We start from the raw sequence: 24,003 nt of genomic DNA on the forward strand, positions 1-24,003 counted from the left end.
TGGGAAGACACTTCAGAAAAGTTAAACGCTATGGGCCCTCCAGTCAAGGACAAGACTGGATGGAAAAAGGTATAAAAAACAGCACGCGTTTATATTATCGGTTAATATTGGTTCATTTATAGGTTTGGACTGATTTTAAATTTGCAGTTAGAAGAAAAATGATTAAAAATACAAAGCAAATTTCTGCAACAGGGGGTGGGCCCTTCAACCAAATAAATTTAAGTTCCCTCGAAGAGGAGGTCAGCGCTATACTTTCCCTTAATAAATCAGTAGAGGGATTGAAAGGTATAAAAAGTTTTGGAACATCAACAAACATTTCAGATGACATCCCTAGTACGAGTAAGAAGAGACCAATTGACGACATTTCTTCCCAGCCCCAAATGCAAAATGAAATATCATTTCTATCGTCTGACCAGCAAATGGAAGCAAATGGAGATACTGACCACCTGACCCACTGTACACCGCACAAGAAACAGAAAATAAATAAAATGAGTCTTCTTGAGGAGCAAATAAATATCCAAAAAAAGATGGAGGACAATGTTTCAAAAGTTCTAAACACGCTTATGAAGCAACAGAGCGAACATGCACAAGCACAATCTGAAACAAGCAGATTGATAAGAAAAATCTATGAAATTGAAAAAGATAAATTGAAGGAAATGAAGCGACATAATGCTGTAATGGAAAAAAAGAATTGTAGAACTTGAACTACAACATTTAAATAATCTATAAGTTTTTATTTTTAATTTCTAATAATTCGTTTAATGAATTTTTATGTTTATTTAAATAATTTTAATATGAATATGTACTATGAACTTATATTAAAAAATATCTAAAAAACTGTCTCTAATTCTATTTGCTTCATCGGTAGGCGTATCATCTATATCATTCTCATCTTCGTTGGAATATGCATTTTCAGTTGTGTCCAGGTTTAACTCATTTATGTTTTCATTTGAATTAAAATGCAAACGAATATTATGCAATGCGCAGCATAAATTGACAATACGCGCTGCTTTATATGGTGCGTAATGTAGTCCTCGTTCACTACAAAGACAACGAAATACCGATTTTAATAAACCTATTGTTTTCTCAATAACAATTCGGACTTTAGCATGATATGTGTTGAATCTCCTTTTTCGGACGCATGTTATTGGTTCCCTAAACGGAGTTATGAGCCACGGTTGAAGAGGGTAGCCTTTGTCACCTTTACAAAATATATATTTGATTAGTACATTCGTATAAATTGATAGTATTTTTAGCAAATTATTCTTACCTAGTATTAAATTTGCATGTCCTCTCCGATAATTTGATGCGCTAATGATTTTCAAATCACTCATATCCCATATGTGAGAATCATGACTACTGCCGGGATATTTAGCACAAACGTATCGAATTTGCATCTTATGGTCACACGCCTACATATGAAAAACATATATATGTATATATAGAATACTGAATAATAAGTTAATTTTGAAAAAGCCTAACCAGCATAACATTTAGACTTGAGAATCCTTTGCGGTTAAAATACAGATGTTTATCTCTTGACGGTGCCATTATCTTTACGTGAGTTCCATCAACTGCCATTGCCACACCAGGAATTTTTGATTTGCCAAAAAAATATGTTTTTGCTTCCAATTCCTCGCTTGCGGTCATGTCAATGGAGACCCACCTTGAACATAACCTGTACTCAAGAATGTTGAGTACTTCATCTAATACAACACAAAATGTCGATTGGGCCATATTTATATTGAAGTCCTTTCCAATACAATGTTGATAACTACCCGTGGCTAAGAAACGTAGACATGCAGCAAGTTTTATTTTTGGAGAAAGAGAACCTTGTCTTTTGTCATTTCCAAGTTCATTTTCGCATTCCCCCAAAATGTATATAAATGCCCTTTTGTTGATCCGAAAATTTTTGATGAAACTGCGTATGTACATACATTCAAACATATATAAATACAATTTTGTTTTTTTAGCTTAAATAGTTCAACTCACTTATAGTCATCCATTTCCAGCACGTCTTTTGAAATATTCCTCAAAAATTTCTGCGCTCACGACGAATGTTTACACTATTTTCATCATCACTATCACTTAAATATAATGCAATTGTATCCATTTCAAATATTTGTAAAAACGAATGAAAAAGCTAAGACAATTTATTTAATTTTTCAAACTTGTCAAATTTGTTGATAACACAGTTTCTTTATGATATGGTAAAGCAGGTTATCGACGGTATCAATAATCGCATAAACATTTTCAATCGAAAATTCTATCCGCAGCGAATTCGATTTCGATGCGGATTCAATAATTAGACCCAATATAAATCGAAAGCTTGAAATTCTAGCTACCGGGGCAAAAGTCTCTTCATAATCGATTTGATACTTTTGGGTAAATCCCCGTGCAACTAGTCTTGCTTTATATCTAATTGGATCTCCTAGTTCGTTATATTTAATAGAAAATACCCACTTGCTATCAACAATGTTTTTATTCTCAGGCCTTTGTGTAACTGTCCAGGTATTATTTAACTTATGGGCATTCAATTCTGTATTTATGGTTTCCTCCCAAGAGGATTTGTCTTCCCTGTACTGAATTTCATCAAATGTATTTGGGACATTGTTAAAAACAGTGTGCGCATTTAAAACAAATTTATTTAAATTATTATTATCTTCATTATATGATATATGTGGCTTAGTTTTCAATCTCTCACTTCTTCTACTCATTATTTCAGGGTTAACGGTTGCAATTGGATTCTCAGCAGTTCCAATATTTTCTACAAGCTCAGCTGTTTCACTTTCCCTACTCTCATTCGGGTTGGTTGTTCCCTTACTTTCATTCAGGGAATCAGCTCGCTTTCTTTTCTTACTCTCATTCAGAAAATTTTCATTAGTTTCCTTACTATCGTTCAGGAGTTGTGTGTTGTCGCATTTGGAGAACTCTGTCTCTTTAATTTCCTTACTTTCAATCGGGATTTTTTCATTTACACTTTCCTTACTGTCTTTCAGGAATGCTGTTTCAAATTTAACAGCTCTAGAATTAACCATATTTGTTTCATCTACAACAACATCTCTTGCAACAATAAATTTGTTGTTAACAGCATCCCACAATCTAAAACCATTTGGTTATAGCCCACAAAAATGGTTTTGAATGATTTATCATCAAACTTGCCCTTTTTGTTTTTACTGTGAACATATACAGTTGCACCAAACACTCTCAAATGTTTAAGATTAGGCTTTTTATTGTGCCACTTCTCATACGGAGTCACCGCACTATTAACAATTGCTCTGCTTGGAATTCTGTTAATTAAGTAAGTTGCAGTTAATACTGCTTCACCCCTGTTTAAAGCAGTAATGTCCAAATCACTGTATCTTTTTGACACTTACCACTTCCACTTATTTTAAATAAAACGCGCGGTTAATGTTTAAATTAGGTTTACTCAGACCTTTTAACGTTTACAATGTTTTGATTTAATATACTTATTCAAATCGCAGGCGACGGCGGGAAAGCGAGAAGTAGGCGGCGATGCGTGTACGTCGTTTGTAGGTCACAACGAGACTGGCTTAACTTTTTAGCTGACCCCCTTTTCACCAGTGTGGTATGTGTTTGCGTGTGTGGATGTCCTCTCGCGTGTGGGTAGTGTTGATATGTGGGCCCTGTGGAATGTAGCTTCGGTGTGTGTGGTGTATTGATGTTGGTGGTGTATTCGTGTAGTGGCATTAGGGGGGGCGGCTTATCTCATTTAGCCAACCCCAAAAACTTTTGTTTAGTTGTGCACCACTAACCATGGCACGACTTTTTCTGTAATCGTTCGGATCATTCTTTCCGAAACGCCATTTAACTGCGGGGTATGCGGCACTGTTAAGTGATAGGAAATTCCCTTCTTAACACAAAACTGTCGCATTTCATTTGATAGGTATTCTCTACCATTATCAATATACAAATTAACAATTTTTAGGTTAAAATTCGCTTCACTTTTCGCTACAAAATCTTGAAACATGTTAAACACATCTGATTTATTTCTCATAAGATAAGTTACACAATAGTGAGTAAACTGATCAACAAAGATCACGAAATAATTTTTATCATTTAGGGTAACTGGAGATATAGGGCCACAGACATCTGAGTGAACTACAAATAGGGGCCTTTTTATATGGGTCTTATCCTTAAACTGTTTAAACGGTAATATAGCCTGTTTTCCATTTAGACATGGTTCAAAAATTTCTCCTGATAGTTCTAAATTCTTTAAAAGGTTAGTGTCACTAAACATATTCTTTCGCTTTATTTCCAATAATTTGCCATTACTTATATGGCCAAACCTCTCATGCCATAACCGAAAATTACTTTTAAGTTTCGCATCTATGCTATATGCTTGAAACGTAACAATAGGTATATTATTTAACATACCTGTATTTTCAACGATCGTCAATCCATTTTTAGAGATGGATACACCATTCTTGTCAAATTGTATTGACATGCCTGCCTCCTGCAGACGCTTCACCGAAATTAAGTTTCCTGCAGCCTGCTTTGAAAATAGCACGTCCTCCAGCGTGATGTCGTATTCATTGCACAATCGCACAATGCCACGCTTTGTTGCTTAGATGTATTCGCCTTGCTTGGCAACTGCAATCTTCAGTGGCGGTACCAACTCCACAGCGTCAGTATAAAGTAGCTCATCATTTATTAAGGAATGAATGAATCAAGGATAAAATCACACTTATCCATTGCTTTGGTACTTTTCACTTTTATCATAAATGCGAAGCCCTGTGATGTTGCGGTGCTTGCTTGTGGTGTGGTGCTGGCTTGTTTATTTTCTTTGTTTTTTATCATTTATTATTCTTTTATAATGAAAACAATCTTTTTTAATGTGACCTTCTTTGCCACAGTGATGACATTTAACCCTACTTTTAATATTTCCCTTAAACGGTTTCTTTTGATTATATCCCTGCCTTTTAAATGAATTATTTTTATAAGTGTTTGTTTTGTTTTTAACTACCGCATTCATAATTTTCGTGCTTGTGTCGTTACTATCATTTTTATTTTAATCTCCTGGTCTAGCAATCTATTTTTCACAAAAGCTAAAGTTAGATTATCTTCAGATAATGTCTCTATTGCTGTGATGACGCCATCGTAAGATGAAGGCAATGTAATCAGCAAATGAGAGATCTTATCCATCTCTTCAATTTTTGCTCCTGCTGCTAGTAACTCACTAATCAATTCGTCGAAAATGTTAAAATGGAACAGTAGCGACTTCTCACTCGACAGCTTGAGAGAAAGCAAACGTTTTCTAACTGCCAACTGCGACGCCAGACTCTTTCGTTCATATATAGCATTTAAATTTCTTAGAATTTCACATGCCGTTATGTCGCTTGTGGCGAAGTTAAGAAAAGCATCACTTAAATATTCTATTAGCGTACTTTCCGCACAACGCTCGGCTTTCTTCCATTCCTCGTCTGCCTCATGAGGTGCACTATTATCAATCACTTTAAGAATATCCATTTCAGCCAATAGAGCCCTAATCCTAAACTTCGATATTGCGTATTTCTCGCCATCGAACGGTTTAATGTTTCGCTTTGCCTTGTCCATTGTATTTCATACACAAACACAGCCTTTCAAACTACCGCGTAGTACACGGCCCGCTTCTTTGAAAAAAAATGAATTTCACCAGAAATTGAAATATGCTATTTCACAATTAAATTTAATTTTCTTAATTATTGTTTCTTAGGCGTGGACTGGGCCCATAACCTGTTGTTACAAAATATAATTTAAACACAAGCTTTATTTCTTCTTTAAGTTATTTATTATTTCTTATTTTATATCTCAGCAGCACCAGCACCACAACTTCATTTATACAGCTCAGAAAAGAAAAAGGAAAAGAAACAAAACAGTGTTACCCTAGTACACTTATTCAAGCATTTAAGTATTGCTTGAATAAGTGTTGGTCAATCTTGTTTTGTAGACAGGAATAGGGGTATTCCAACAGGATATGTCACTCCTCCCATCTTAAAATAATGCAATGTCCTCATTGCAATTTTCCTTTGTTTACAATTTAAAGTTTTTAAATAGAATTCTTACAATATTTAAAGATATTTTTAGCACATAAAAATGATTAAGTAATAATGAATAAGTAAAAAGGAATGATAAGATTGATAAGATACAATTTTCAATTCTTAGATTTAGTTTTAGTTGGTTTTCTTTTAAATTGTATTTTCTTACATTTTGACTTTTAAATTTTACAATATGAGGTTCGCCATCTTCTTCAGTTTTAATGAGACTAACTTTTTTGTATGGATTACTAAGTGTGTCTAATCTCTTCCTCGAAACTTCTGCGTTTACAAAGTTTGTGTCAATATCTTTTTCTTGACGGTTTTTATTTACATTATTTATTCTTTGCTCTTTAATAATTTGAGGATCTTGTTTTGGTGACTCCTTATTAAAAAAAGATTGTATATGGAACTTCATTGGTAGTAGAGTGAACAATTATATGGTTATAAGTGAAAAGTGTTTGTTCAATTTCTAAATATTTTAGCTCTTTATCACCTGAAGTGTTGGTTATTCTAAGTTTTTCATTTAAAGTTTCATATAGTCTTTCAATGTCACCTATACCAGTTTTACCGATGGTTACTTCTACTTTTATGTTTAATGAATTACACCATTGTTTAATGTTGATATTATTTAAACCTTGGTCTTGGTCGACTTTTAGGGTTTTTGGAGGACCCATACAATTAAAAATTTTTAGCAATGCTTTTTTGGATTCCAGCCAGTTCAATGCTTTAACTTTTTCTCTCATAGCAATCTTAGAATATAAATCGATACATGTTAAATAATATTCATTATTCCATTTCCAAAAATCTATAACATATTTTTCTCTTATTTTGTAAATTGGCGGTGTAATTTTGAACGGCATTTTGTTAGAAATATGATCGTTCTGACAATGATTACACAGTTCACATTCATTTATTATTTTGGTGATTTCCTTAAGATAATTGGGGTAATAATACTGTAATTTAAAACATTTTGCAACCTTCTCTATACCTTGATGAAGTCCACTTAAATGGATTTCAAGTACTTTACTTTTAAAATTTGCAAAATCTGTGATGTTTTCTTATTCTTTTGTACACCGATAAATCTTGTTGCGACTTGTTGTTATTAGTGTCTTATAAACGTTTTGAAATTGTATAAAATCAGTATCATTGGGCATAAAAATTGTTGTATTATTTTTTAGTAAATGGGTTTTAATTATATCTTTAATATAATCTGTAGTTAATTCTTTGTATGTAATTACAATTAGATTATTGAAAAAAACTTTTGTTATTATGGTTAAGTCTTTACCATCTCTTATTAATTTAATTTGATTTTTGAATACATTTAATGGTCGCTCTGTTATCTTAATAAAACTTTCGGAATCTTCATCGGCAGAATGAACAGTGTCTACGTTAGATTCAGATTCTTCATTTAAAAAACATTCCGTAATTTTGATACGAGAAAGAGCATCTGCTACACGATTTTCTTTACCTGATATGTATTTTACGTCAAAGTCATACTTATTAAGCCGAATCTTCCATCTTTGTAACTTGGAGTTTGGTTCCCTTAAGTTGCGGAGCCTTTGCAATGGTCTATGATCACTATTTATTAAAAATTTCCTGCCGTATAAATATGGTCTAAAATATTTGGTAGCCCAAACCATGGCTAAAAGTTCTTTCTCAGTAGTTGAGTAGTGCTGCTTATGTTCATTGAGTGTGCGACTAGCAAAACAAATTGGATGTCCCTGTTGACTTAACACTGCCCCTAATGCCACATTTGACGCATCAGTCGTTAAGGTTAGTATTTTCTCATAATTTGGATATGCCAGAATTGGATCATTAGTAATTAAAATTTTTATGTTGTTTATAGCTTCCATGAATTTCTCATCTGAGCTATTTATTTTATTGTCTTTTTTAAGACAGTTAGTCAAAGGTTTAGTTATTTCAGAAAAGTTTTGAATAACTACGATAAAATCCCGCCAAACCAAGAAATTGTTTTATTTCTTTCTCCGTTTTAGGAACGGGATAATTTAAAATTGCTTTGATTTTATTAGGGTTAGGCTTAATACTTCTGGTAGCTTAACATTATTTTTAAATTTAATATTGCTTATTTTTAGAATTAGTGTTGAAACTGCCGTGTGTTCTCCGAATTCATCTATAAGTAACTGCCTCAGCGACATCCAATCTGGTGGCTGCTCTCGCCTAACCACATCCATTGCAGCGCTTCTGAATACTTTTATGACACAATGTAGATAGAATACCTTCGTCTCTTCCGATATAACAGGAGACTGTGGCATTATCGCGTCGACCCCTTGAATGAAGAGTGCTAAGTATTTTCGATCACCATCAAATGGTTGAATAAGTTTGATGTTTTGGATCGCCATTTCTCTGGTTTCTCGCTCCATTTTGTTGTTTGCCTCTTTAATTTTAATGGATTTCAAAATCTGGCTTAGTTCGTCCACTTCTTCTTCCATAAATTGTCTGTTTTGTTTTTATTCACCTTCGTTTTTAATGTTGCCTTTGGACTTTTGCTTTTGTTTCGCCAAATAGGTAATCGCACTTATTTTTTTTTTTTTTTATATATATTTTATTTATTTTATTTTATTTTTTTTTTCTTTATTTTTTTATTTTTATTGTTATTTTTTTATATACTGTTTTATTTTTATTTTAACGTATTGTAATATTTTTGTTTCACCATAACTTAGTTCGTTTTGTTTGTTACGATATTTTTTTTACTTTTCACGTTTCTCGTTTACGTTGGCTAAACACTCTGATATTTTTTCTTCACTTTTACATTGGCCGTACACTCTTTATGTTAAGCAATTTAGTTTTATTCGTTACGATATTTTTTCTTCACTGTTCGCGTTTCTCATTTATGCCGGCGATAGACCACACAAGTAAACTGCACAAGTCTAGCACTGTGCAAAAAAAGAAACTGCGACTCGCACTATACAAGCCAACTGTGCAAGTTTTTATTTTAATGTTGAAAGCGAAACAGACAACATGTGTAAATATTGCGCGATAATATTAATCGCTATAGCGATAAAAAAAAAACGAGGAAAAAGGAAAAGAAGTGTGTGGAGTAAACAATGGTTTTTAAAAAGAGACAAGTTAGGGCAGCAGAAAATATTGAAAGAATTAGAATTTTCAGCGGAAAGTGATTTTAAAAAGTATGTAAGAATGAGCAAAGAAACTTTTGATGAATTGTTGGCAAAAGTGGCACCACTAATGAAAAAATGATACAATTATGAGAAAAGCGATTCCAGTGCATCATCGTTTGGCCTTGACGTTGCGGTTTCTGGCAAGTGGCAACAGTTTTGAGGACTTAAAATTTCTAACAGCCATTGCACCGCAAACTATAGGTGGAATAGTGTTCGAAACTTGTGAAATGTTGTCCGGAAGCGTGTTGTTGTCTTGTTCTTTTGTTGTTGGCTACTATGGTGTGTTAACTTGTACAAGGCATAAATTTTCAAGTCCATGTTGTTTCACTTAATTTTTATCCCAGTGGCTTGTATTTGCAACGTTTGTATTGGCTCAAGTATATCATATTTAATGTTACTTTTAATAAGAATAGCACTGCCAGCATGACCCCTGTTACTAGGATGGTTAGAGGTGACTATATCATAATTTTTAATTTTTACGAACGTTTTATTTGTAAAATGAGTTTCTGAAAGTAGCATAATATCAATAAAATTTGTATTTAAAAATACTTCAGTTTCTAAAGCATGACGGGATAAGCCATTGGCAATCCATATTGCTAATCTTTAATTCACTTGCATAGTTTATTAAGAAGTAAAGACATCATACTAAGCAGCTGAAGGTTGTGTAGGCTTGTGTTTTTATTCTTCTTTGTACGATTTGCAGCTTGCGGTATATTTCGAATAAGTTGTTGGTACACAGCACAACCTTTGTAATTCGCTGTGTGATTTTAGAGGCAATGTACACAGGTAGGCAAAATTTCTTTGGGTTTGGTGCATTCTGCAGTTGAGTGCATTAAGTTACATTTTACGCACTTAAATGGTTTTTTGCAGTAAGTTTTGGTATGTCCAAACTCTTGGTATCGCTAACACTGCACTATATCATTTGTTTGACGAGGTGCTTCCACCTTAATAATTGCATTGTTTGTTGTTGGAGCTCGGTTCCAAATCAACAAAGAACATTGGCAGCGGTAGTTTCGTCAATCTGCTCTTGACATTTGATATGTTTCGCACTTTATGACCTAATTGTGTAATTTGATTCATAATTTCTTCAGTCGAGGTGGAATGGTGAATTCCTTTTATCACCACCCTGTATGCTCTTTCTTGTTTAGGTTGATATGTATGAAAACTAATTTTGTTACTGTCTATGTAGGTGTTTTACAATTTTTCTGTATGAGTCTATATTATTTATCATAAGGTGTATTTGCCCATCTCTAAGCGACTTATAACTGAAATCTTTCTTAACAATTACACTTGCAATAAAGCTTATCATTTCACCAATATTAACTACTCCTGGTATGATTAACGGTAGTGGTTTTGGAATACTCGGCCCTTCTACTTCATTCGCTGACACATTAATATTTCCGCCAGATTTCGGAAAGTCTTCGTCATCATCACTTAGCATATCAAACCGATTTGGATGTATAATAATTTGTTTTTTGCTCTGATACAATTTAGGAGATTCAGCACTGCCGCGTTTTCCGTTTCTGGGTGCAATAATTTGCCACACATGAGCATTACTTTCATTGTTTGTATTTTCCCCTGTAGCATTCATTATGCAATGCTAAGCAGAGGCAGCTTATTAGTCAGTATGTATCACTTTTCGCTGTTTTCTTTTGCTTACTATAAACACGAAATTAATTTTACTCTCACAACCAGTAACCCACACTTGTCGATAAGGCACGTTAGGTCACTAGAACTGTCAATCAACGAAACAAAAAAGGAAAAAGGAAGCTAATGCGTTTTACCAACGATGGAATTTTCCTAACTGTACCGGGGCGATGGATGACAAACATGTTGCTATTACAAAACCCCCTGGAACAGGATCTTTCTACTTCAATTATAAAAAATTTCTTTTCAATAATTTTAATGGCTGTTGTAAATGCAAATTACGAGTTTTTAATGGTAGATGTTGGCAAAAACGGACGTGCTTCAGATGCTGGAATTTTTAGTGATTCACTTTTTTTTTATGAGTTCGAAGAGCAACGAGCTCAAAATACCGTCTAAAGAGTGTACTCCAGGTTGCGATGGTGCATTACCCTATGTTTTTGTCGCAAATGACGCGTTCCTTTTAAAATAAAATGAAGCCGTTCAGCCATACTTCGATGATAAAAGATGAAATAATATTCAATTACCGACTGGTACGTGCGCGGGGGGTAGTTGAAAATACATTTGGAATTCTTTCATCAAGATTCAGAAATTTTGTTAAAAACTATTAATTTGTCACCCAAAAAAGCAACAATCACAGTCCTCACTTGTTGCCACTTACATAATTTTTTAAGAAAAAAAAAAGACCAAGTATACGCCAACAGTAATCTTGCAGGTACAACAGAAACAGAAGTCCTAGCACCAGTAAATCGTACTGTTATAAGAAATCATGCAACTAATGCAAAAGATATAAGAAGCCAATTTTGTAAATACTTCAATTCTGAAGGATCTGTTTCACGGCAAAACAGTATATATGAAAAACTCACAAACAAAAATGTCAATGATTCAACCAATTAAAAATAATTTTTAACCAAACACCAGAATTATATAATATAAACGACTGGATTTACAAAAAACAAATAATTCTTTTTTTATTTATTTTGCTCTAGTATTTGGTAATAACAAAACATAAAAAATTCACTTTAATTTCAGTAGTTTAAAAAAAATTTATTGAAAATTCGCGTAGAATCCCTGTATTGATTCCTGTGAATTATATGTTGTTGGGTCATATGGAGCATTTATAAGCTCTACTGGCGATGGAGTGGATACGTAAGAAATTGCTGTTGTTGGTCTGAATTGAAATATGTTGGATAATTCCTGTATGTGCGAATTATTCAAATTTCCAACACATCCTTGAAACAAAACATCCGATATTAATTTACGCGCCAATATTTTTTGTTGAGGCTCCATCTCTTTTAATTGCGCACCCCAAGTTTTGGCAACCACATCATCTGGGTCATTGTTGTTTTGTTGGTTACTGTTATTTTGTGATTTCAGGTGTTCGCACGCTATTTTAATTAAATTATCTTCCTCGGTAATTTTACGTTTTTTTAGTCTATGTTGTGTTGTTGATGTTTTTGGTAAAGTCTATAATTTAAAAAAATAAGTTTTACTTATTTATGTGAATATTTATATATGTCTATAGATTATAAAAACTACTTATTTTTACCTCTTCTAAACTATCATATTCCATTGAATATGTGCTAGGTGCACTTTCCTCTTGATCCTCGAGAAAATTTAGAATATTATAGAACCATAATGTTGCCTCATAAATATCCTCAAATCCAGCTCCAGACTTTTCGCTTCTTTGCACTTTCTTGAATTCTTTTCTGTATGTTGTCCTATATGTATTAATTTTTTTAACCACCATATCTCTGTTTGCGTCGGGATATTTTTCTTTTAATTTTAAAACTAATTTTTCGTATGCTTCAGCTTTCATTATTCTGTTGCTATATTCTTTGCGTTTTATTCGCCATAATGAAGGTGATTCTTTATAAAGTTCAAGGAACTCGGTCCAAAACTGTTTGTCATCACTCATAATTAAAATAAATGCGTTGTTTCCTTTTTTGGTTTGATGTTAACATCACAAAAACTGAAACAAAACTGAGCTAATTTCGCCATATACTACGCAAATTCACTGCGCAGTATTCAGACTTGTGTAAAAATATCAAAATCGTTTTGATATGTATTGCTCAGTTCACTGCTCGAGTAGCACAAACACCCCCATACACTACACAAGTGCACTGTGCAGTGCTGTACTTGTGCAGTTTACTTGTGTGGTCTATGGCCGGCATTACGTTCTTTCATTACCATTAGAATTTTTTTTTTTTTTTTGTCATAAATTGATATTCTTTCCATAAGCTACCAGTTGTTTACCTGTTTAATTTTTCTTTTTCCTCTTTTTGACTTTTGATAATATACAAAAATGTTTTTAATATTTGCAAACTGCCCCTGCACGATTGTACGAATTTAAAACAAAAGGTACAGCAGCCCGACACGTGTTTTAAAGTACCTGTGTGGGTTTTTATTTCGCTTATTTGAGACGAATAGGCTCTTTTTTATTTAGGATCTTTTGCGCAGATCCTACCGACTGCGCCAGTAATATTTTTATAACACAAGTAGTTTTTTTTTATTTCTTTGAATATCAAATTTCAATTTTATTAAAACACTTGAGTAATGTGATCAATTGAACTTTTCGAGTCGAGTAACGAAATCAGAGTGGCGTGACAAAAACGATTTAGCAAATGGTGCCGCTTAATGTGCGGGACCGCTTTCAATGGCGAAAATGCTGAATTGAAGCACGTTGGCAATGTTGCATTCGATGCTTTTGCTGACAAAAGTCTCTAATGCAATATTAGGATATGTCACTTATATGTTAATATTATTTTATCTTCACATTTACTTACGATTTTATTCATATCCAAAATGGCTTGACGATAGGATAATTGAGTAACTTTATATGTTGTACATTTGTTTTCAATAACTGGATATTTATAAATTACAATGAAAGTGTCGTCCAATCTAACTACATGCGTCTAAATTAATTCCCGCAACGAGGGAATTTTAAAAAATATATATATTTTATATCCGCGAACGCGCGGATGAAATGAGAACACGTCTGGTTCTTGTGGATTGCCAAATACAAATCAAATCTTTATTTCTAAAATACTAATATTTATACAATTTGGTTTTATTTACTTAAAGTTAAAGCTGAATCAGCTTGATTGAATCCAGCACAAAGAGTTAAATTACAATTTTAGCTGTGACAGCAAATTCCAACAGAACGTTAAGTGGTTTCTTTACGATTGTTATTGTTATGCCTTCTTGTGAGGGCGAACGATATGGATTTTTGGATACAGAACGGAAAAAGCCTATCGAATTCTTACATAATCAAAAACGTTAAAAATATTTCTAATTTATGACACAGTATAATTGCAGAGTGCAAAGATTCAATTTTGTTTACAGTTATGGTAAGGTTTCTATGCTGAGGCTATCGTTAACTCCCCCCTTCCTAAAATGAATCGTCCCCGATTCACTATAATTTTGAGTTAATTTATATATCTGATCCAAAAGAGCATTATAAGTGATTTTTTGAAATTGCGCATTTTCGATTAGTTTGGGAATTGCGCGAGATTTTTTTAATTTTAGTATTAAGTAAGTTATGAAAATTATTCCCAAGATTAAAATTATATACCAAAATGGATGTACTATAATGTTCTTGTTCCGTTCTGCCAAAGTATTTTTATTATCTAATTTTAACAGTTTATTGGTGGTTTCAAAATATTCTAATATTTCAAAATTATTAATGTGGTTATTTTTAAAATAATTCCAAATTTTTACTTCAATGTTTTCATAAGATTGACTATTTATTACAGTATAATTTTCAAATGTTATTAAATATGTTCCATTTAATGTTTGATTATCTGCAATATTTTTTCCTGAAACTAATATCACTCCTGATTTAATTTCTTCAATTTGTCAGTTTTTTTCTTTTAATTTATTACATTTTCCTTGTTTTTTATTTAAAATTTCTGACAAACATGTGCTTTTCTTATTTAGTTTACAATAGGTTTTTGAAATTTCTGTTTTTCAATTCTGAATATTAAAAAATGTATTATTACAGTATATTATGTTCTGGTCTGTTAATTCTGTCAAAATTAAAATGATCATTTTGGAAACCTATAATAATTATGATTTTATATTATCTTTATGAATAAGTCTATTTCTATGATTAATTATTATTTTATTCTCTAAATTTTCTTTAACTTGTTTTTTTTATATCTAGGTTTCAGCTTATTTCTTTATCCTATTATTTTTTCATATATTATTTCTCCAGGGTGAAATGGGAAGCTTGTAAATTGAAATTGTTTCTTTTATTTTCGTTTTAAGTTCAGTTAATTTTTCATCCTGATTTTCAGTATTTAACATTTCGGAATTCTTTTCAGAATAATAATCATTATCGTTATTAATTTCTGAGCTTTTTTAACCCAGTATCAAATAGTTATCATTTATGTTGCCGGCAAATTCATCGGCTGGCGTTGTAGAACATCTCCGTTCCGCAATATTTTCTTTATAATTATTTTTTTTTCATTATGCTGGTATAAATCGCCAGCTGGCGTTTTAGGATCTTTTTGTCCCAAAATAAATTTTTTTAATATAATATTGCCGGTAAAATCTTCGGCTGGCGGTGTAGAACTTGTTTGTTCCACAATTTTAATATTTTTTTCATTTTTAATATTATCGATACTTTTCTCGTCTAGTTTTCTGGAAGCTTCTTGTTCCTTAGCTTTGTTTTCAAAATAAATGTTCATACTTCTGTTTTCATTTTTCATGTTATTCTTTACTCTATAATTAATTTTCCCATTGGACACATCGATAAGTGCCTCAATCTTTTTAAGGAAATTGTATCCCAAGAGGAGATCCGATTCTAATCCCTCAATTTCATAGAAGATTTCTTCGACTCCGAATAAGGTAATTAGGTAAGGTGTTAATAAATAAGGGCTTCGTGGGTATCCGGAGTCACCTGCAAATGTATTATTGTTTTCAATATTCATATGTCAAGATTAAACTTGCGCAGTAGTCAAATATTGCGAATACCTAAATAAATAGAGTTCTGATCTCCGTTTTGATGCGCTGCCTCTAAACATGCCTTTAGAGAACTATTGTTCCTTACGAACGAATCGTGTATAGAACCAGCATATCTAGCATCCACAAAACGGATATTCATATAATGATCACAAGGCTGTAATAAAAATACAATAAAATTTGTATACCAATTTTACTGTATTAAATTCATAAAAACTCACAACCATTGCATTTATGCTAAAAAATCCTTTTCTGTTTAGATAGAGGTGTTTGTTTGTGGTAGGAGCATAAATCGCAATATGGGTTCCATCGATGCAGCCTATTACATTTGGTATTCCCGATCGTGAATAAAATTTGCTCCTTGCCTGCTGCTTTTCTTCTTCACTCATATCTACGCTTATATGAGTATTTCATTTTCCAAAATGGGTATTCGTTATAATTGAACTGGATACATACACCATGTTAGCTCTATAGGATTAGAATTATCTCTAATAAAACGGCGCTGTCGAAGAAGATTAGTTCGCGTTTCCACATCGTAATTATCCTCAAAATACAGATCCGCGTTATTAAACATATTTTCGAATTTCAGTTGATATAATAATAAATATTTTTAAGTATAAATGACACAAATGTCAAATTCGGATGAACGCGCTACTTTTTTCATGAATGGCAACGACATATTTTAGCGAATACGTTCATTCGCCATTCACAATGCAAATTTGGGGTATGTTCGCCAAAGCGTTCGCTTCGCCAAATAAATTCGCTTCGCAAGTGACAATACCCGCCTAAGTGGTAAAATTTGATTATGAAATAGCCATTCACGGTTTTTATGCGCTTATAAATGGCTAATTCGTTTTTGTTATTATAAACCTCAGGCTTAATGTAGCATGAGGTTGCTCCCGTATCAACTAGAGCTTTTAAGTTTTTATTTAATTTTGAGTCGTGTAATTTGAGATAGGGGAGTTCGTCCCCTTTTTGCCTAAAAAATGGCTCTCGTTTATATTATTAATTCTCTGACTCTTTTCTTGCGGGCGAAAGCTATTATTACTTTCTCTATGCCGCTTTACCCCACGGGCTTCCTGATTTTGCCCCTTATTGGCCTGAAAGTTTGGATTCGTTTGCATAGGTTTTACATTTTGATTATTAAGAAATAGCAATTCTTTGTTGTTGAAAAAAATTGTTAGTGCTTTGTTGTTCCCTCATATTAAAATCTCTAGTATAAAGTCTGGATACAGATGGATCTATATCCATTGGAGTTGGTTTCGGAAAATTATAATGTGTATTGTTATTGGGAGGGTTGTTCCTTTGAGGAAATCTTAAGTTATTGTTTGTGTACGTTGGCTTCACCCTGTTTCTGTCATACATAAAGTTTTGAGCAAATCGGCCTCTTTGATTATTTGATTCACCTTGCCTTAAGATGCTTAATTCTTGTTCAATTATATGTATTGTGGAGGATTGGTCCTTTACATTCATCAAGCGGCAGGTCTGCCGTGTCGTAAGGAAACAGAGAAAGAATTAATGTGAAACACCTAACACACGATCACATCGCTCAGCCTACTGATGTGAACGCGACAAATTACATTTTTAAACAGCCCCTTTGTGAGGGCTAATCGTTAAGCTTAGTCAGCCGGAATGATTTAGTTGAGATACAAAACACAAAAGGTTTGGTTCATGTATGCTCTGAATCTGTCCTTTATTGAAAATATAAGGGTATTTATACATTTTGGTTTAACTGACTCTTCCATGACTCCGCCCCGTGTATTTCCAGTCAAAACCCGGAAAAGTATAAAGGCAGCCAATCATAGTGATTGCTGACCTTGCAGAATGCATTACAATGCGACTATACTGTTTACTCATTAGGTTGCAACACTTGTTATTTTTAGAGTGCATTGACCGTGTTGTTTGCACATATTGATTGCAACATAGAAAATATTATTATTGAATTTCGTCTCGTTTGTAATGCGAAACTCTTTTGTGTATGTCGCTTTGCTTATGTTGTATTGCAGTTATGTTCGTTCGTACTATTTGTGATAGTTTTACATAAATAATAAAGTCAATCAGTGCTATTTTGCCTGTAGGTGTTAATCCATTGTAGACTATTTCTACAATTTTTAGAAATGATTCTAACTCTTTATGATTTCCCGAAAAGTTGGGAATAGCTTTTGTAGCCATTTCTAAATTGAATTCAGACATGGTTCTTGTTGTGGTATGGGATTCAGTGTTTGAATTTTCAGAATTCGAAGTGATTGGTGTGGATATTGAGTGTGGTATTGACATATCAATGTTGTAATGCGCTAGAATTTTTATTAATTTGTCTCGCAAATGCCAGAAAATTTCTAAACATATATCTCTGTGTTCTTTTGATAATTTCTCTTTGTATACATTTAGTATACTTCGTATTGATTCGAGTGTTACGAATAGTGTTTGCAGATGCTTTTGCACTGTGTCTTCTTTTATTTTTATAGTTTTATTTAAGCATTTATATGCTCTATTGAAATTTTCTTTCTCAATTAAAATATGCTGATAAATTTTTTGCCATGTGGCCATTATATATTTTTATTCATATTTATATTTGTGCCTGTTGTCTAACAAGGCTACGCTTTAGTTTGTTGAAAATTTGTTTAATGATAAATGATAATATGATAATTGTGACAATTATTGTTAGAAAAATTTCTAAATAGCTTGTGCTTGTAATGTTGTCTTTTAAAATATTGTTATTATTATTATTATTATTGAAGTTGGAAGTTTCTTTATTTTTTTTATCAATTGCATTGTTCACTTCGTATCCTGTGAATACGAGTGTGATTGAGGTAAGTATTTTACTCCAAACTCCCATTTTAAAAACGTAATATGTATTTGATAAAGTATTAATTAATATATTTTTAAAGTTTTTTCAAATTAATAAGCTGCTTCTGTACCTCCCTCTTTGTGTCTGTGCTGGTTGACAGGTTGAGCTGATGGTATAAGATCGCCTTGGCTCTGCGTTGTTGGAATCTTCTGCCGGCGCGTTTCCTTTTTTCCCTTGGTGGTGGTGTAAGAGGGCGTTTTATCGCCTGCTGTCGACGCTTATACTCTTCGATTGTTATAGGTTTGGGGCCCGCGTCTTTTGGGGTCGGCACGTATGCTGGTTGTTGAGTGCTATCGTCCGTCGTGGTGGCTGCTGGTGTGTATTGTTGTGCTCTCAATAGCCTTTCGTACTTCAGTTTGAGGGCGTCAAATGCTGCTTTTGGTACGAATTCGGTGTGTTGGTCCTCTGGTGCCATGTAGATGATTGAAGTAATTTGCAGTAGTGGGCTGATGAAATGTTGTTGCTGCAGGATTTGAAATTATGTCCTTCGTTCAATTGGACAGTTTGATGTGTGTACCAGTAAATTTGGTTCGTGACTGCAGTAATAAAATTTAATGAAAATAGGATCAGCAGACAGGATCAAAAGTTTTGGTCCGCAGGATCGCCATGTGGAGGATTGGTCCTTTACATTCATCAAGCGGCAGGTCTGCCGTGTCGTAAGGAAACAGAGAAAGAATTAATGTGAAACACCTAACACACGATCACATCGCTCAGCCTACTGATGTGAACGCGACAAATTACATTTTTAAACAGCCCCTTTGTGAAGACTAATCATTAAGCTTAGTCAGCCGGAATGATTTAGTTGAGATACAAAACACAACAGGTTTGGTTCATGTATGCTCTGAATCTGTCCTTTATTGAAAATATAAGGGTATTTATACATTTTGGTTTAACTGACTCTTCCATGACTCCGCCCCGTGTATTTCCAGTCAAAACCCGGAAAAGTATAAAGGCAGCCAATCAAAGTGATTGCTGACCTTGCAGAATGCATTACAATGCGACTATACTGTTTACTCATTAGGTTGCAACACTTGTTATTTTTAGAGTGCATTGACCGTGTTGTTTGCACATATTGATTGCAACATAGAAAATATTATTATTGAATTTCGTCTCGTTTGTAATGCGAAACTCTTTTGTGTATGTCGCTTTGCTTATGTATTCTTGTGTGGTCTTTACAAATGTGACTAATTCATGAATTTGCTTACTATAATTTATGAGTGCTTGGTAAGTGGCATTTAGGTAGGACCACTACAGTATGTATTGGACGTTTGTCCGCATATAATTATATATTAAGAGAGGTTGTTATTAACTTCCTCTCTAATATATATGTAGGATTGCTCACGTTGGGCCTCCGATTTGTAGGAAGGCTTGCGTTGAGCCTCCGGTGACGAGTATAGAGACGGCCAACCGACCGATATATAATTATAAACTGATGCACACAAATGGATTTTACTTTATTTATTTCACTTGATTCACTATATCTTCACAAATGTTTGATTTCTTTTATACTTTATAACGCTTTCTTTTATACTTTTATACTTTACGCTTTACAATATACTTTTATACTTTTACGCTTTACAATATGACTCTGAGTATCTAATGTACTTTACTGGTCGCCGTCCGCTATCCAAGTGCCGTCCGTTATTGGTTTTTTTCCGTTCGCGTCCCCTTTTCGTTCAGTCAGTGTTGTCGCGTGTCAAAAATGTCCAGACCGCACGGTTGCATTTCTTAGTCCTACATATATATATATTTAATAAAAACCTTGCAGTTTCGTGCTTTACAATTCTTTATTGTGCCGTAAATAAAAGAAATAAAATATTAGTAAGTAATATTAAGTAAAATATACTGATCGTGTAGCTGGTCCTTCGGGTCTCCTTGATGTAAGTGATGAATGTTGCTTTCTTCTTGTAATTCCAACTGCAAACTAAACTGATTGATTGAATTTACTGAGCTGAACTGAACTGATGCATTGGTGGTGCTAATCCTTTTATACTGTATTTGAGTAGTGGCGTGATCTAAAGTCAAAGATCTTATTTCGTCTGGCGCCGTATTTCTTCAGGTCGTAAATATGATCATTTTAATATCTTTAATTGTAAAAATGATCATTTTACGATTTTGATAAATGATGCGTACCGAAAATATTAACAGTGCGAATTACTGCTCAAGTTAATTATTTATTGTCTGTATCATATTGAATAAATATTACTCGTACTCCAATTAGTATGCTTATGTGATTGCTGCTCCAGTAATGTTATCGGCACGAGGACGGCACAGCGCGTGCGGACGGCGCGGCGTGGACGGCGGGGCGCGAAGGAGAGTAATCACAGACCCGCCAAACTATCCTGTTATACTCACATTTTTCCTTTTAAATACTTATATATCGAATAAATTGTGAAATATTAAGTAACCATATCTTTATTTTATTAAACATTAACAGAAAAGTCTAACCGTATATTGGAAAGGAATCTCTTATAACTGCTCGGCAAATTGGACATAACGTTTTTATATGGTGATCATTTGCATGCTGCTTCATATTTCCAAAACATTGTTGGCAAACTTTAAAATGTTTGCACGGGACAAACAAAAGTTGCCGTTCTCGTTGGCAGCATATAACGCAAAGAACACGGTTTCGAGTTTCATCTTCGCTTAAACTTTCGGCATTTTCGTCGTCATCACTAGCCTCGCTATCTGAACTGTCGATTTCGTTTAAAAAATCTTTACAACCCGATTTATATTGTTCATGTTCGAAAACTGAATTAAAATTTCATTTAAAGAATTTTTTTTTCATTTTCAAGAGATTTAAATATTGTTTAATGAATATATCGCGTTTTTGAAAGAAGCAAGAAGATTTTTTCTTACATGATGAAACTAAACCTGATATTGATTTCATATAATCAGTTGATTTCACTTAATCAAGGTCACACAACATTCCTAAAAATTTGTAAAAGTTTCCATGTTTGGTTATTTTCATATTGAGCCGGCTGTGTAAACCTTCCGCAGAGTTAGTCGTTCTAATTGGTTCGTTATAAACTGAAATGTTGACGGGCTTTACCTTTAATTAATAAAAAGAAAACGCTATTCAAAATACGTAGTTAGAATTAGATATGTATTGCAATACCTTTTTCATCCACTGTGAATTGAAATATTTTATAAACGGTTTGAAGTAATCCATTGCTTCGGTTACTAAAATTTCGTAAGCTTTTGTTACATCTGTTGGTTTCAATAACGGTAAATAAAGGAATTTGTTAAATACTCGCTTAGCGTATTTATCTTTGTTGAGTTTATTGACAAAATTCGGTATTTTTGACGCTTTTCGCCGTAAAGCGTTTGTAAAATGAAACCAGCATCCAAACTTTTTTGAAGTTGGAAAGACAATTTTAAATGCATTGCGCATACTTATTTCAAAATCACTGACGACAGTGTGAGGATGCAAGTCTAGAATGTTTGGCTTGATATATTGAAAAAGATGTGTATATGTTTCCTGCGACTTTTTAGACATTAAAGCGTATATAAAAGGATAAGCCTAGAAGCAAAAATAAAGAATTATATTTTTTTACGCAATAGCTACACATAGATTACTTACATGGTCTGCAAGGAATTCGTAATTGTAGGTGACACAAATATGGAATAGGAAAAATTGGTTGTGATCACTGTATCAATATAGAAAGCGCTCTCATCCTTCTCAAAACGCGAAATCCCAAACTGCTTATAAACTTTTTCATTTCCTAATACTTTAATGATTTCTTCAAAATCCATTGGCGTTTTTGGAAATGTTTTTTGTTTAATATTAAATAATTGTCTTTACATCGTACCATATTGTAATGAGTGCGACGTTTCTTTAAATTTTTTACAACTGTTATCAAAAATTTCACGCACGCTTGTTCGTTTTAATGGAGCTTCTTCCACTTCCTTTCTAATATTATTTATTGCTTCTAATTTTTTTAATAATTCAGTTTGTGGACCATGCTGATGGGCATATAATTAACCAATCTTGCGACAGTATTTAGTGTTACTAAAATCAACTGCCACACCAATTTTGCAATTTTTGTTGTAGCAATAGTAATATTTAATGCCGCCTTTGCTTGTTTGAGATCTATATATTTGCTCCTCTTTTGCAACATACAGAAGTTTGCTGGTTCTCCTCAAACCAGCTATTACTTTGTATTCCAAAATATTTTCCTCCTCCATTTCGCAATAATCACTAAATTTTCAATTGTCCGATATATTCTATTCTTGTATTATAAGAAACACGTGGCTAAATTACCTATTAGAACAGATGTTCTTCGAACTTACTGCTTACCAGCTGCATATAATTTTATCAAACGCATGTGGGTTGCATGTGCAGTGTTTTGCTTTATTGCTCAATTGTCAAATTTATTAGTTTGTGTTATTGCTCAACATAGAAGGAAATAACACAAATTTGCATTATTGCCATACTGCACCCCGCCGTTAAACGCTGCCTCTCTCCAACTAACATATGAATTGATCCTACTAGTAAATTCAGGTACAGATTTAACTTTGGTTTTGGAAGAAATTTGGTACATATTTTTTTGAAATATTTTTTTTTATTAGAATTGCAAGCCCTTTTAACTATTTTATCTATTTTGTCATAGTCCAAATTATTCGGTAGGGCATCCCAGTCTGGCATTTTATTTTAATAAAAAAAAAAATTTGGTTGAATTAATTTTTTATAATTCTCTGGAGGGTCCCTTGGGTGGTGAATCGCAGAGAATTTTAAATTGTTATAAGCTGGAGGGTCCCTCCGAGGGTGGTGAATCACAGCTTTTAATTATGTAATTTATTGGTTGTACAAACCATTAGTTATAGTCTTTATTTCTTTATTTTTTTAGTTTAGAACATTTCTTAGTAACGTGATCGCCCTTACAAAAGTCGCAGTATGACAGTTTTTTATATTTAATACTTGGGTTATTTCCCATTTTTAATATACAATATATATTTATTTATATATTTTAACTATGTATATTTAATTTTAATTTCAACTTACAAATATATGCTGTCGCTATCTCGTTTAAAATTTCCGCTGATGATGCTGTTGTTGTTACCGCTGTTTCCTTTATGATAGGTGCTACCGCTGTTGACACGTCCGCTGATGTTGTTACCACTGTTGCTTGGCTCTTTTTGCACTTTTAAGTCACTCTTTACTTTTTAAAGTTTCGTATTTTGTTGATTAGTTTAATTAATTATTTTAATCATTAGTTTTTGAATCAATTTAAAATTTTTAGAATTTCTTGTTTTTGTTTTCCTGTGATTGTCACTTCGCTGTTGGTTTTTACCCACACAGTTAGGCATTATTTTTTTGTGAAAGTTTTTAACTTACACTTTTTTGTTACTGTTATTTTTGCAGTTATTT

At 33.1% G+C, this 24,003-nt stretch overlaps 2 protein-coding genes across 2 annotated transcripts; both read right to left on the reverse strand.

The window, feature by feature from the left end:
• Positions 1 to 437: 437 nt before the first annotated feature.
• On the reverse strand, positions 438 to 1,939 carry LOC125778158 (putative nuclease HARBI1). Its single transcript, XM_049454743.1, has 2 exons — positions 1,271 to 1,939; positions 438 to 1,201 (listed from the first exon to the last, which is right to left on the reverse strand). Exons 1-2 carry the CDS (start codon positions 1,395 to 1,397, stop codon positions 819 to 821), a joined length of 510 nt encoding a protein of 169 aa, XP_049310700.1. The 5' UTR covers positions 1,398 to 1,939; the 3' UTR covers positions 438 to 818.
• A 9,927-nt stretch (positions 1,940 to 11,866) lies between these two features.
• Positions 11,867 to 14,372, reverse strand: LOC125778465 (uncharacterized). The gene is made up of 2 exons (XM_049456380.1): positions 12,369 to 14,372; positions 11,867 to 12,286 (listed from the first exon to the last, which is right to left on the reverse strand). Exons 1-2 carry the CDS (start codon positions 12,735 to 12,737, stop codon positions 11,867 to 11,869), a joined length of 789 nt encoding a protein of 262 aa, XP_049312337.1. The 5' UTR covers positions 12,738 to 14,372.
• Positions 14,373 to 24,003: the final 9,631 nt, after the last annotated feature.

Source organism: Bactrocera dorsalis, chromosome 1 (assembly GCF_023373825.1).
Source record: "Bactrocera dorsalis isolate Fly_Bdor chromosome 1, ASM2337382v1, whole genome shotgun sequence".
Lineage (NCBI taxonomy): Eukaryota > Metazoa > Arthropoda > Insecta > Diptera > Tephritidae > Bactrocera > Bactrocera dorsalis.

What these genes read in the sequence shown, in the direction of transcription:
- LOC125778465 (XM_049456380.1), bottom strand. Translation starts at nt 12,737, where the DNA reads ATGAGTGATGACAAACAGTTTTGGACCGAGTTCCTTGAACTTTATAAA. An exon ending in AATATGATAGTTTAGAAGAG is followed by an intron (nt 12,287 to 12,368) that starts GTAAAAATAAGT and finishes TTTAAATTATAG; the next exon opens with ACTTTACCAAAAACATCAAC.
- LOC125778158 (XM_049454743.1), bottom strand. Translation starts at nt 1,397, where the DNA reads ATGCAAATTCGATACGTTTGTGCTAAATATCCCGGCAGTAGTCATGAT. An exon ending in ACATGCAAATTTAATACTAG is followed by an intron (nt 1,202 to 1,270) that starts GTAAGAATAATT and finishes TATTTTGTAAAG; the next exon opens with GTGACAAAGGCTACCCTCTT.